Source organism: Chlorocebus sabaeus, chromosome 4 (assembly GCF_047675955.1).
Source record: "Chlorocebus sabaeus isolate Y175 chromosome 4, mChlSab1.0.hap1, whole genome shotgun sequence".
NCBI classification, from domain to species: Eukaryota; Metazoa; Chordata; class Mammalia; order Primates; family Cercopithecidae; genus Chlorocebus; species Chlorocebus sabaeus.
The window spans coordinates 19,606,724-19,621,484 of NC_132907.1; the positions used below are offsets into that span (position 1 = coordinate 19,606,724).

General features: G+C 44.7%; 1 protein-coding gene across 10 annotated transcripts in view; it reads right to left on the reverse strand.

The window, feature by feature from the left end:
• PDE8B (phosphodiesterase 8B) overlaps positions 1–14,761 on the reverse strand; it is a 255,777-nt gene that overhangs the window by 70,101 nt on the left and 170,915 nt on the right. For 4 of the 10 annotated variants that reach the window (XM_037982121.2, XM_007975985.3, XM_007975951.3 and 1 more), the window contains exons 7-10: positions 13,690–13,768; positions 9,038–9,178; positions 7,460–7,548; positions 5,202–5,262 (exon numbers count right to left, since the gene is read on the reverse strand). In XM_037982121.2, coding sequence (XP_037838049.1) covers positions 5,202–5,262; positions 7,460–7,548; positions 9,038–9,178; positions 13,690–13,768 — 370 coding nt within the window. The remainder of the gene's footprint in view (positions 1–5,201; positions 5,263–7,459; positions 7,549–9,037; positions 9,179–13,689; positions 13,769–14,761) is intronic. The other 6 variants (XM_037982123.2, XM_037982120.2, XM_007975977.3 and 3 more) reach the window with 3 other exon arrangements.

A 14,761-nucleotide genomic window follows, 5' to 3' on the forward strand; every position in this document is an offset into this window, starting at 1 on the left:
CACCATTTAAAAGCATGTAAAAGAGCCAAATACTGGGAATTTAGGACAAATTGAAATTTTGTTTTTATCACTACTTAGCAATGAACAGAACCTAGTAAGTAAATCCATGTGCCCCTCTCTCCTCGTTCCTGCCCCCGCCACCCTCTTCTCTCAGTTCTGCTGAGAATGCCATGAGATATTAGACTCTGTTAGTGCTAAGGATCATGGTTTGCCAGAAGCTGGAAGAGAAGGCCCCCAATCATGAACAGGCCCATCGGCCACACCACCCCTAGAAAGGTAAGGGGTGAGAGAAACAGAAATGGCCAAATGTGGGGACAGTAAAGGCATGGGGTCAGTGAAGGCCAAGGACACGCCCAAGAGAAGGCTGGCCTGGGGGTGGGAACGAGAATGGGCCACCAAGGGTCATAGGCAGCAGAAACCCATCGAGAGGATGGTCCAAGCAGGTGTAAGGACTGAATGGGAAAATCTGTGGACTGTCTGGAGGCCTACAGAAGGTGACTGAAGGTAGAATGTGGATAAAAGAGAGAAGGCAAAAGAGGGAGGGAGAAAAGAAAGATGGCATGAGGCGGCCTCCTTCCTGGAGTACTGGGCACAGGCAAATACAGAGTCCTTGAGTCCTTGGGTCCTTGTGGGTTCAGGGGGCTGTGAGCACAGTCCTGCCAGGCAAGACACAAATCAACCAAGGGTGCTTAGTGGAGCAGCCTGTTAGTCACACTCAGACTGCACACATCTCAGACAAGGCCCATGTTCCAGGACCTGCTGGGCTTGGACAGAAGGTCCTAGAGCCTGGTGAGAACTGTGGGGCAGTCTCTCTGTGACATGCTGGTGAAGCCAGGCTGTGCCAGGAAAAAACATCTTACTAGCTGTCAACTGGTGGCCTTGCTCTGTTCCCACGAAAGGGCAGGAGGTCATTCTAATTAGGGGAGGATTACCATCTCCTTTAACCCACCATCTCAACCCATGGCTAAAGGGTTTCTAAGCATGTGTGGTCTCTTTGAGAATAAGCCTTCCCCACTTTGCTGCCCAGACAACTCAGGGATGATGACTGTGTCTAACTGTCCACTGGCCCTCACTGGCTCCCATGCATCCCACTTCTGCTCAGTTTTCTGAGGGCTGTGGTGTCCCCTTGCCTGAGTACACTCAGTAGGACATGGCACTCCCCACTGTCCACCAAAGAGCTCTAGAAAGTGAGACCTAACTTTCTGCAGCAGTTTGAGAATGACTGAAAGGGGCCCTGCATCTCCCCGCAAAGACACTCTCTATAGGTTTGCTTAAGCACCCATCAGAATGTCCTCAGTGAGGGTAAAAGCCTCCTAGAGGCCTGGGAAACTGGTTACAGCACGGTTTCCTGGAGGCTCAGTGAGTCTGGAGCTGACTCATTGCTAGAAACGAGAGGATGTCTGTAGCTCATTAGCATCCCATCACCTGCACAAGGGCAAGTGAGGTGAATCTGTGATAGGATTTGGCATGGGAGGGAAAGTTCAGACCAGGTCTGTCCAATAAAAATATTGTGTGAGCCACACATGCAAACCACATATGTAATTTAAAACTTGTAGTAGCCACATTAAAATGTAAAAAGAATAAGAGCTGATGGCTGGGTGCAGTGGCCTATACCTGTAATCCCAGCACTTCGGGAGGCTGAGGCAGGTGGATCACTTGAGGTCAGGAGTTTAAGACCAGCCTGGCCAACATGGTGAAACCCTGTCTCCACAAAGTACAAAAATTAGCCGGGCACCATGGTGCACACTTATAATCCCAGTTACTTGGGAGGCTGAGGCAAGAGAATTGCTTGAACCCGGGAGGCAGAGGTTACAGTGAGCCGAGATCGTGCCACTGCACTCCAGCCTGGGCAACAGAGCGAAACTCTGTCTCAAACAAAACAAAACAAAACAAAACAAAACAAAACACAAGAGCTGATATAATGTCAGGGCCCTAACTGCCTCCTTTTTTCCCTATGCAAGTATGACTCTTGGACCATGGTTGCAGATCCTTGAAATTCTGAAGTTTGAGCCACGAATTTGCATTTGGATTTTGTCCTTGTGAAAAGGAAAAAGCCTCAGGGGACCTAGGTTCTCGTGTCCGCACCAGTATGGAGGGATTGAGATAGGTTTGAGACAGGACGCAGAGGCTGGCACGAAGGCAAAAGGTGCCCAAAGAAGTGTATGAAGGGGAGAAGGGGTACTTCTGGGAGGTCAGGGCAGACTGTTGCTGGCCTAAGAAAATGGAACATCCAAGAAAGAAAATTATCTTCAAGAAATGAAGTCAGCAACCTTTTTCTGTGCAGGACCAGAGGGTAAATATTTAGGTTGTGCAGGCCACATGGCCTCAGCTCTGTAGCCATAGTATGAAAGCAGCCAGAGGCACAACACACAAGAGAGTGTGGCTGTATTTCAATAAAACTTTACTTACAGAGCAGGCCACATTTGGCCTGCAGGCTCTAGTTTGTTGGCACCTGTTTTAGACAATACCTAAAAATCCCAGACAGCCTCCTTAGGTCCTGGGTTTTGAGCTTCTCCCGTGCTTGGTTCACATTTCCTCTGTGCTGCATTCTATTTATTCTGTTTACCTGTTTGTGGTCTCCCTGACATTGGGGGCAGATGCATTGTGTCCCTGGTGCCAGCACAGAACAGGTGTTTAACACATATTTGGGGAGAAAGTATGTGTGCAGAGGAGAGGAAGACAACAGACAAACCTCACTGAGCATTTCCAGCCTCTTGGCAAAAAGCTACAGGGCTCATGTAGGAAAAGAGATCTTTGCTGACAGCAAACCCTACCAGGAGACAGCAGCCTGGCTTACTGCGTCACACCTTGTTAAAATGCAAACCCATGGGCCAATTTTGACATCAGGGCTAAACCCCAGAAAACTGCGCCACTGGAACTGCCGGCAGACAGGAGCCCTCCCCAGCACAGATCCCATTGCCATTCGCTGCAGCCTCCTTTGATGAGGAGGAAAAACACTGCAGCTAGCCAGAGGTATAAAAATGCTTTGTTATGAGAAAATCTAAATGTCTCTCTAGGCCTGTGCAGTACCATTAGGTGACGTCAATGGCTCAGGGTATCTGAGCTCTGCGTTTCCACTTTTCTAGGAGCAGCAGCTAATTCATGGTAGTCAAGGCGTTTCTATTTAGAGCGTCAGGAAAAAAGCAGGTGGCCCCCCACCCCTGCGTCCTAGAGTCCTGTGCTAAGGACCTGCCTGCTCTCCCTGTGAGGCAGGAGAGCTTTACAGCTGGCAGGAGGCCAGGACTGAGACATTCAGTTTCATTAACGCTAGCCACCAGCTTGAGGGCCTACTACATGCCAGGCAGTGTGGGCACACAAGGACAGCACAGACCAGTGGCCCTGCTAGAGGGGAGAGGGCAGTTTAGCACACAAATAGCTGTGATGATGATGCTGGTGGTTGGGGGGTGACACAAAGAAAAGAGGGTACCTCAGCGGCCTTCAGGAAGAAGGTGGTACTTAATGTTTCTTGCACTGGGCCATGAAGGACTGGTAGGACTTGAGCACATGGAGTTGCAGGGAGACTGGTGACAGGGAGAGTGGGGGTCCCCGTCATTAAGTGAGAAAGAGGGTAAGGAACAGGAGCAAGGCTGAGTTGGCGGGGAAAAGGCATGAATTGTACTTGGTCAATTTCTGGCATGAGAATGAATGAGCCCCAGGGGACCTGTGTCCTCTACTGTGGATCCACAGCCAAGAAATGCTGGTCTGCACTACTTGTGTTCAGAAGTTCGTCTTGAAAGAGACACCAGGTGTCCTGTCCCTCTCTTTCTGCCTGTGTCAGCTCTTAAGAAGAACTCATTCTTTCTCCTGGTATGTAGCAATAAGGCTGTTGGAATACTTTTTTTTTCTATGAAAGGCCATTCTTTCCTTTACCAGAGGTCTCCAAGGACTTGGCTCTTGTATGACTTTATGGTTATGTGAAAACGTGCTGATTTCAGATGAAATTCTCAGTACTGGAGGGAGGATTTTTATCTTGAACTATATCTTATAAAGGAGCACACGGACATGGACCCCTTTGATAGCCTGAGACAACCAACTGAAAACCCTCACAGGCTCACTGCGCTCACCCCACTGTCTACTCACGTCCTGCTGGTTCCAGTTGATCTCCAGGCCTGGCTGGGCTTCACCTTCTCATCCAGCACTTCACACATCTCTGCCATCCTCTACTAAAATGGATTATGCCACAGAAGCCCTTGAAATCCCTTAGAGATACTGTCCCTCTTTAAAATCTTCATAAAAATCAAAGACCACATGTTGTAAGTTTTCAAAAATAGATCACTGATAATTATGCTTGTTGTATAATTGTTAATCTATAAATTATAATGCATGAAGTGAAAATACACATAATCCAGTAGTAAAAGTACTAATCAAATAGAAAAAATACCTATACCAATGTTGCCCTCCATTACAAAATTACCCAGGCGCGGTGGCTCACGCCTGTAATCCCAGCACATTGGGAGGCCAAGGTGGGCGGATCATGAGGTCAGGAGATTGAGTCCATCCTGGCTAACATGGTGAAACTCCATCTCTACTAAAAATTCAAAAAAATTAGCCGGGCATGGTGGTGGGCACCTGTAGTCCCAGCTACTTGGGAGGCTAGGCAGGAGAATGGCGTGAACCCGGGAGGTGGAGCCTGCAGGGAGCCGAGATTGTGCCACTGCACTGCAGCCTGGGTGACAGAGCGAGACTCCGTCTCAAAAAAAAAAAAAAAAAAGTTATTAAATACAGTGGCTTCTTAAAATTCTGTTACTGCAGATGATAACATTCAGATGTATTGCTCTGTATGATGTAAGGGTAAGAAAAAAATCGCAGTACTAATTTGGAATGATTCTTGTTTTTGATATGAATTTGTAGGGGTGAAATGCTCAAATCGATATAACTTTCCAACTGATTAAGAAATTAAGATAAAAAATAGGACTTTTTTTTATTTGGGGGAAGAATTTTGTGCCTTCATATATTAGTCTGGAGAGTTCCTCAGCCACAAGCTAAATCATAACCAATGTGCACTACAAATAAAGTGATATAGGCTTGCTGGGAAATAAAAAAATTTGTCAGAGGAACCTACTTTTCCCATAAATCTGCTTAATTGGCAGCTACAATTAGACATGGAGAAAGACAAGCAGAGAACAGTGGTGAGACAAGCAGAGAACAGAGGTGACGCACGGCCAAACGGACAGAGCAAACAAAGTGAGCTGATACCGTACCTGCTTATTATTGTCAGTGGTACAACACAGTTTCTTGAGGGAGACAAAATGCCTAATTTTCCTAATAACAAACAATCAGTTATTAGTGAGTCAGATACGAGATGATTCAACAAATTGCCAAATAAAAACGTCAACAGACTTCTTAAAGCTAAACTCCAGGGTTCATCCTAGGGCAGCTTTAAAATTCAAGCAAGACTCAATCTACAGAAAACACAGTTTTCACACAGAGCCCACACATGCCTTTGGAAACTGGGCCTCCTTTATACATCACAGCGGGCTCAGAAACACTTCCCTAGTGGGTATCTCATTTTGTAACTGACTCCTAAAGTTAGGTTCCTAGATATCTTCAGTTGATAGGATAAAATGCTGCTACAAACAAATTAGTTTTAATTCTGCTGACACTAACGATTGCATAGCTACAAAAGATTCATTTGGACAATGACCACATTTCATGGCTGCTGTTTCTATACTAAATATCCCATATTCTTTCACACTATAATTGTCATAATAATGGCACTTTTCAGGCACATAAAAATCCTCTCATTTCAAGGTCATGGACTGGGTCCTGAAACTCAGTGGGTTGTCTCACTATTTATCACTGTCACAGGGAAAACCGGGCAAAAGACTACAGGTGCCTCAGCCCCAGGCAAAAATCAGCTCACAGTCAATATTTTACTGACAGTAAAGCCATGAAATCCAGAGAGTTACATTAGGCTTTCTGCCCCCAGAAGCCCGTGGGGTACCCCACTTTCTCTCTCTTTTTACCTGGTTCACTTTTCTCTGTAGGCCTCTGAAAAGAGGATAGAAAATACTGGTTACTCTGTAATAAACTTCACTCAACTAGGAAGAGGTAAAATTTCCCTACTTTTAGTAAGAATTGCCTCTGATAGCTCACTGCCTACAGTTACAGGGAAAATAACACTGGAAATTGTGTCTGGACAAAATAACTTCTTTTTCTTATCTGTAAAATCAGAGAGATCAGAAAAATGTACTCTGATGGAAATTAACAGGCAATAGCATGTCTCCTCTGCTTTGGTTGCCCTAATGCTTCTGGTCACACACAAAAAGGGATTCTTAGCTTTGATTTTCTGAGGAGATGGTATAAGGATGAGGATAAAAACAACACGACAGCCATGGGCATCATCTCCACCCCACAGCTCTCAGCACTGCCTGTGTGTGAGAATGGCTACGCTGAGGCCGGGCTGCTCAGGAGGAGGGCAGAGGGGCAGCCTCTCTCCAGCTCACAACCTCGGTCAGGGGCCTGTCAGTGCCCCCATCATCCAGAGTGAAGCAAAAAGGGAGCTGCAAATTACAAAACGACATGAAATACCAGGTGGTATTGACAGGAGGTAGCCAGCATTGATGGGAGAGCAATTTTGAAACTAACCAAAATTGGAGAGGAAACAAGCTATTACAAATACCTGGCTACCTGGCTGATTTTATAAAACATCTTTTTTCTATTCATGCAACAATTTGCAATGAACTCAGGTAGTCCTAAGAGTCACAGGTGGGGCTCCTGTTCCAGTTATTGGCAGGATGACTGTGGCCTCATCTTTTTCTGACATATCACACAATGTTGTGCTCCTTATACACCCAAACTATGAACCTGGTGTTGACCTTCAGGCTGGCTTCCCAAGGCTCACCATGATGTATGGTTACGGGGTCCTGTTTGGCTTTGTAAATCTCACAAAATTTAACTGGAGGAAGGAAGAGGAACTGCATATTTTTCTTATCTCTCCACATAACAGAGAACCTTCTCTGGTAATCTGAGATTCAGTGGATTGAGATGCCCTCAGCTCCCGGTCAGACACACCTTTCTCTCCATAAACAGTGGGCCTCCAAGGAACAAGCCCAGAACTGGCCTGGAGGAACCAGCATGGGGTGAGGGTCTCAAGCAGGAGAAAAGGGTGGCTCCCTATGCACTGAGTACAGAGGCCAGAGAGCACTGGCAGGAGATCATTGTTGTTATGGGGAAATGGAAGCCCAGAAATCAAGCCCCTTTAGAGCACACTGGGAATGACAGAAGGCATAGGTGATCAGGTGGAGGTGGGAGGCTGGGGTGATGCTTCATAAAGACATGGAAAACCATGTATGGGGGTTGCTGCCGGCTGAGTGGAAGCACCCTCGGTCGATACTACATTCAGCACAACCCTACTGCATTTGGGGATGTAAGGCTCATACTGGCATTGCAAGCCCAATGCCCATGAGGGCCTTGAGTCTTTATCTTCAGCTAAAAGAGTTGAACAGTTTGCTCTCACCCTCCTTGGCCAATCACTGGGGTGATCTTCACGTGCTGTTGGATGCTGTCCCCGGATTTCCGTCTGGCATAGTAAACCCCCTGCCACTCCTACATGGACAAAGAGAGCTCTTAAAATCCTTCAGTCAAGGATAACAGCTGCTCCTGCAGAGGGTCTCAGCAGGCTGCGAAGGAACGTTCCCACATGCTTTCATTACATTTCACAATGCCTGCTATATTGTTGTACTCAATGCAATGCTGATGTGGCCATATGTGTGAAGACAAGACCACAGATCCACATATCCACCAACAGGCTGTCTGTCCCAGCTTCCAGGACACTTGACCTGTGGGTGGAATTCTGCTCTCAGCCCTATGGCTGCTGTGGCAACAGGTCAAAGGATTCTTCAGAGGTCTCTCTCAAAATCTTCACAGCAATCTGTGAACTTGGCATTATCATACTAAATTTACAGATGGGTAAACTGAGGCTCAGAGAGTCTAGGTAACTTGCCCACATTAGGATGCAGAAAATCTGCTTATAAATTCATGTCTATTTAACACTCGCTGAAGCCCATCATCTTCCTAACATCCTATGGGCCCCCCAGCCAAGGCTTCTCAGGGGTTAGTCTGGCTCCTCATAGTTTCCATGAATGAGGCCAAAGGGAGAGTAAAGGTTCCTGTTCTCTGAACCTGGGAGGTTTGGCTAATCAGAAACTTAGATTCCCTGCAGCCATTTCTTGCCCCCTCTATCACATAAGGTTGCACCTTGGTATGTGTGGCTGTATTCTTTTGGCAACAATTTTTGGAATAGTTAACAATATCTTGTTTCCTTTTTGGTCTCATTGCCCCAGATAAAAAACATTTTTTGATCATCATCTATAATCCAAATTTATCTTATCCCTCTAAAATGTTCCCTCTATTAAATGGATACAGTGCTTATCTAACTACTTCACATCACAGAAAGGAAAATGAAATAAATTGTATGTGAAGAAGCATTCTGAATGCTTAACAGAAAATGCACAGGCAGTTCCAGCGATGAGAGGCAGTGCTCCACAGGAGGAGAGGGCTTCAGGGAAAACTCCTCTCGGACTTCCATCATTACCTTCATCTACCCAGATGAAGGGGAAGCCACTGGAGGAACAGGTGCAGCTGGGAGGAGGAAGCTACAAATGTATGTTGAACAGTGATCAGAGAACAGAAAAGAAAAACTGGGAAAATACCTGGTCTACCTATAAATACTGATATTAAATATGTCTAGTCCCCCAAACACTGGATAAACTGAAAAAACACAACAGCTCTCTGGGTGGAACTCTGCTCAGAGATATCCACAATATTCCAGCAATGGCAGATGGGATATATTCATGCACAGGATGAAATGTTTTTACACAAAATCCCCATATTCTGTAACATAATGATAAGCACCAGATTCACTTGAGTTCCAAAGTTAACTCAAAAATGAACTCATTTTGCAAAAATAAAAGATCTTTCACTTAATTATGACATTATTAAAGAAGCTAATCTTAAGGATGAAATTCTAAAACTCACAGAAAAAAAAGTGCATTGGGGAGAGGGTTTGTGGATTGGTTTTGCTGGTGTAACCCACCTTTCCCTTCTTGATGCATGTATTGATGGTGTCGAGAAGGTCTGCCCGGTTCTTATCGCTTTTGGGCAGATCAGCGAGTTCTTTTCCCAGGAGCTCACCTTTGTGGTAGCCCATCATCCTTTCGAAGGCTGGGTTGACATACTGTTAATGGGAGGTGGGTAGAGATCAGTGCGGGGACACAAGACAGAGTTCATGAAACGTCTGTGTGCCCCGTAGGAAGACTTGTTGGGACCCAGAGGAATATCAAGCAAGAAGTTCCCAGGGCAAACATCCTCTAATGCAGTTGGCTGGCCAGGTGCTGCGGCCCCGCTCCATCCCCAAACCCTTCCTGGAGGAGTTCCCTCCTTCCTGGCAGCAATGTATTCATTCAACTGCCATCCTGATCCTCTGTAGGAAATCAGAAGAAACTTCAGCAGGAAAAAAACAGGAAGCCCTCATCTAGCAGTACCAGCCTCTTGGGGAACTCATTCCCCATCTACTACCCCATGAATAAGGAAAAACGCAGACAAAAAAAAAAAAAAAAAAAAAGAATTAAAAATAAATTAGGACTGGGTCCATATGTTTGTAGTTAAAAAAATAAAATAAAATTTTAAAAAAAAACAGTTTCAGGCTGGGCACAGTGGCTCACGCCTGTAATTCAATTCCAGCCCTTTGGGAAGCTGAGGCAGGAGGATCAGCTGAGCCCAAGAGTTCAAGACCAGCCTGGAAAACACAAAATAAAATATATAAAAAAAAAACACCTCTACAAAAATAAAAAGAAATTAGCCAGTTGTTGTGGCACACACCTGTAGTCCCTACTATTGAGGAGGCTGAGGCAGAAGGATCACTGGAACCTGGGAGTTTGAGGCTGCAGTGAGCTGTAATTGCACCATTGCACTCCAGCCCAGGCAACACAGCAAGACCCTGCTTCTTATAAACAAACAAATGAACAAATAAGAACTCCATTCAACAGTGGTGGCCTGTATTATACACATCTCTGCAACTGGATTTCTCATGTCTCCTTTCCAATTGCCACTACCTATCGATCAATATTTGCTACAGTTTGGGGCCACTACCAGTAGAATCAGAACAATAAATTCAGTTAAATGGCTTGGGCAGGAGGCAGCCCTTTCAGTGCTGGGCTCAGGCAGATGTGAAGCTCCCCTCAGCAGATTCTGGGGCCAGCAGACTCAGAGGTTTCTTTCCAAAATTCTGCCTGGGGTCCTGGAATTTAGAGCCATGACCCTAGCTAACTCTCAGGTCCTGTCCCACCCTCTGATTTCTTTTCAAAGATCACAGATGGGGGCTGAATGCAGAGAGACAAGCGGTAAAGAATGTGGGGAAAATGTAAACAGACTGCATCTGGGTCATGAATTTCTTTGGGCTTAAATTGCATCCATCTGCTACTTCGGAGATGTTCGAACCAACTGTAATCACTCTTGCCCTCAACTGCGATGGCAGCAGTCATGAACGGGGTGGCGTGGGGACAGTTAGGGAGCTGTTCCCTGGGAGACACAGCTTCCATTAACATGATCACCCCTGAGAGTTGAAGGGATTTGGAAGATGCTCTGGTCATCAGGCCTTTGGTGGGTGACTGAAGAGGAGGGGGCCTGATATTGTCTTCATGGAACTCCAGACCCCCAACCCCCGGCCCCATCACTGACATGTAGTAGTCAGGGCTCTCCCTAGGCAGGGAAGGGCATCACTTACAGTGTGGCCCCTGCTCACAAAGCCAGTCTCACACCTCCCTGGGCCACCCCTGCAGGCTGCTGAGCTGTCTGCATGTCTCCCTCATCTCCGGGCCTTTCCCCCACGAGCTTTCTCTGCTTACAATTCCCTTCCCGGTCTCTTTCCCTCTCCAACTCCAATTTATCCCTCTTTTCTTCCAGGAAGCCTTCCCTGACTCCCCTAACCTAGTTCACTCCCAAGAGCTGCCACTGATGCCTGTGCAGACTTTCAGTGACTTATTACACCGAATTTAAATTTTTGTTTCTCTCTCTTTCCCAGTGGACATTCAACTCCTCAAGGGCAAAGGCTATTTTGAATTAATCTTTGGATACTCAGGACTGTTTAGTAACTATTTGATGAATGAATAGAAAATATTAGAGAATATGTTATTTTCTTTATTTGTTAGCTATATTCTAACACCTTTTCATATGTGTTCCTTCTGCCTTCCCTATTAAGTTGTAAATTTGGGTAGAAGTCATGGCCCTTCTTTCACACCAGGGTTCCTGAAACCTCAGAAAGCAGCAGGTACTCCCAGATATGGATTCTGGAGCCAAGGCACCTAAGTTCAAATCCTGGCTCTGCCAATTACTAGCTACAAAACCATGGACAAATTACTTAACTTCCCTAGTTCTCAGTTTCCCCATCTGCAAAATGAGTACAATAGTGATACGTGATTCATAGGATTGCTTTAAGAAATAAATGAGTATATGTAAAATGCTTAGAACTGAGCCTCGTATATGGCAAGTACCATATTAAGCGTTTTAAAGAAAATATATAGTTTAGATAGATAGGGGCATGGAGGAAGAGAGGAAGGATAGGAGGGAGGGATGGATGGGTGGATAGATAATAGATGGATAGACACAGATAGACAGGTATTGCTTCTAAATTTTAAGTGCTGCTACTTGACCTCTGAAGATTTGTACTCAAAAAAGCATCTAACTATTTGATTGGAGTGCCCTGAAAAGGATGCTGATATCAAGTAAAATCATACATGAACTATCCCATCCAGTGATGACATCCTCAAAATTTATAGCACATAGGTAATTTCACCATACATATAACATCCTCTATCCAGCTCCTTCCTCCTTCTTCTCATTTTAAGTTCCATACTACAGATTGCTGGTACATTTTCCTAAAGGAGGATGAAAAGGTTCCCAGAGAAAAAAGCTGTAAGGTCTTCTTTCAGAATCCAAGTTTCCCTTTAAAGGCAGTGACTCTCCTTCCACCTCTCCTTTACAGGCATCTGTTATACTGGCCTCATGCACCTGTTTCTTTCTGTTCATGGCAAAGGCTGGGAGATGATTAATATCATAATGTGACACCATCACAATAGTACCTCTCCCAGGGATACAGGTTTTCTAACCACCAATTGATAACTGGAGAATGAAAGACTGTTCCCTATTCTAGAAGTTGTTTGTTAGATAACAGGTGGAGGGGCAGGGAGCCCCTTCTCCTCATTTCTGAAATCAAATCCAGCTGCACACTGCAAAACAGGGAGGTGCCAAGAAAATGTGCTTCATGAATAGATTTGATTGTTCAAGTCTGGGTATAAGTAAGGGAGATGTGGGATTTTTGTGCTTGGTCTGTAACAGAAACATGTCAGACTCTCTCTGAGGTCCAAGAGGCAGACCTGTGGGCAGGTGGGCCACTAATAGCCAGCAACATGAAGAAGCCTTCAGATACATTTCAAGGGGGCAGCCAGAAAACATATTCTAACAATACAGCTAAACAGGAAACCAGGTAGGAAGGCTTTGGAGACATGACTACATATTTTAGTTCTGATATTTAGTACTAAGGCTTTCCTTGGATAAGTTCCTTGACCTTGTTGGGACTCAGTTTCCTCATCTGCACTATAGGGCAATGATTTCTCTCCTACCCTTACTGAATAGAAACAAGACAACCTAATGAAAGTGCTGATGACAGGGCCTAGGCAGGGTGGGCTACTGGCGTTATTGGTCTGGTATGAGAACGGGGTGTGTACGTGTACACTGGGAGATTAGGGCAGACAAATGTGAGGCTTCTGCTGTCGGCTTCACTGCCTGTTGCCCACTGTCTTTGGTGCTCTACTGACGACAAGCGCTCCTCACGCTCCATGCCACTCTGCAAACCAACTGCAGGCAAACAAGCACCAATTCGTGGAAAGTCTATATTTCAGAGTATTTTACAAATACAGACGTCTTACTTTCCAACCATTATAATAAGAATACCTCATTTCTTGAAAGGTTTCTCTGCTACACACATTTCCTTAGGAAGATGACATTCATGTAAGAATGCTTTATAATTAGAATACCCTCTGCAGGTAAACAAATGAATGTCTTTGAAAATATTCTGTTCCATAGACATTTATAAGCATTTACTGTACCATTCTGACTTACTTCTATGTGAATAGTGTCTTCACAGATGGTCAAAAGAATTTACCCCGGTTCTAGCTGGGTGCAGGGACTCACGCCTATAATCCCAGCACTTTGGGAGGCCAAGGCAGGTGGATCACTTGAGGCCAGGAGTTTGAGACCAACCTGGCCAACATGGTAAAACCCCATCTCTACTAAAAATATAAAAATTAGCTGAGTGTGGTGGCATACGCCTGTAATCCCAGCTACTTAGAGGAACAAGAATCACTGGAACCTGAGAGGCAGAAATTATACTGAGCCAAGATGACCACTGCCTGGGCGACAGAATGAGAATCTGTCTCAAAAAATAAATTTTCTTAAACCCCATTTCTGTCAAAGAAATTGCAGGTTCTGATCTGAAGTAATCATTTTTTGTTCTTTATTGAATATCTAATTCTTAAGTCTATCAGTATTCTTTGCACAGCTTGATATTTATTTCTCCTAAGAAAATGTGCTGATATGTGAGGTTGATGGGAAAGTACTTGATAAAAAGTGTGGCTTAAACCTGAAAGGTTCATTTTGAATGTTAATGATAGAGATGGTTTCTTTCCATACCTGAATCACGTGGTCATCGCTTGTTATTTCTATGGCTTCATGACAGTGATCTAATGCTGTAAACACTGAATTACAGGCCCTGAAAGTTATAAAAGATTGAAGTTAGTTCTTCTATGAAAACCATTCACATTTCATCTGTTAATTTAACAAAGTAAACAGATACCAGGTTCATCAAATCTACGTACTTTTTGTTACTGCCATGGTCTGACTGCTGATGTCTCCCAAAATTTCATATGTTGGAATCTAACATCCGATGTGATTGTATGAAGATGCAGAGCCTTTGGGAAGTGGCTAAGTCTGTGGGGCTTCGTCCTCATGAATGGGATTAGTGCCTTTATTAAAGAGGCTCCAGTGGGCTCCCTTGCACTTTCTGTCATGTGAGGGCATAGAGAGGGTCCTCTCTATGAGGAATGGGCCCTCACTAGACACAGAACCCGCTGGCACCTTGATCTTGGACTTCTCAACCTCCAGAACTGTGAGCAATACATTTCTGTTGCTTATTAATTACTCAGTTTAAGGTACGGTAATGCAACTCATAACGATGTTTCAACAATGGACTCAATATACAATGGTGGTCCTGTGAGATTATAATTCTAATTCCTATTGCCTAGTGGTGTTGTAGCAGACAGAACATCCTCACGTATCTGTAATGATGTTGGTGTAAACAAGCTCACTGCACTATCAGCTGTATAAACATACAGCAATACAGTAATGATGTGCAGTACATAATGTTTGATAAGAGATGATTAGGATACTGGTTTATGTATTTACTATACTATTCATCATTGTTTTAGATAAAATACTCCTACTACTAAGAAAAGTTAACTGTAAAGCAGCCTCAGGCAGGTCCTTCAGGAGGTATCACAGAAGATGGCATTGTTATCATAGAAGGTGTCACAGAAGATGGCACTGTTACCATAGAAGGTGACAGCTCCATGTGTGTTATTGCCCCTGAAGACCTTCCAGTGAGACAAGATGTGGAGGGGGAAGTCAGTGATACTGATGATCCTGACCCTGTGTAGGCACTGGCCAAAGTTGTCTTATTTTTAACAAAAAAGTTTAAAAAGTTAAA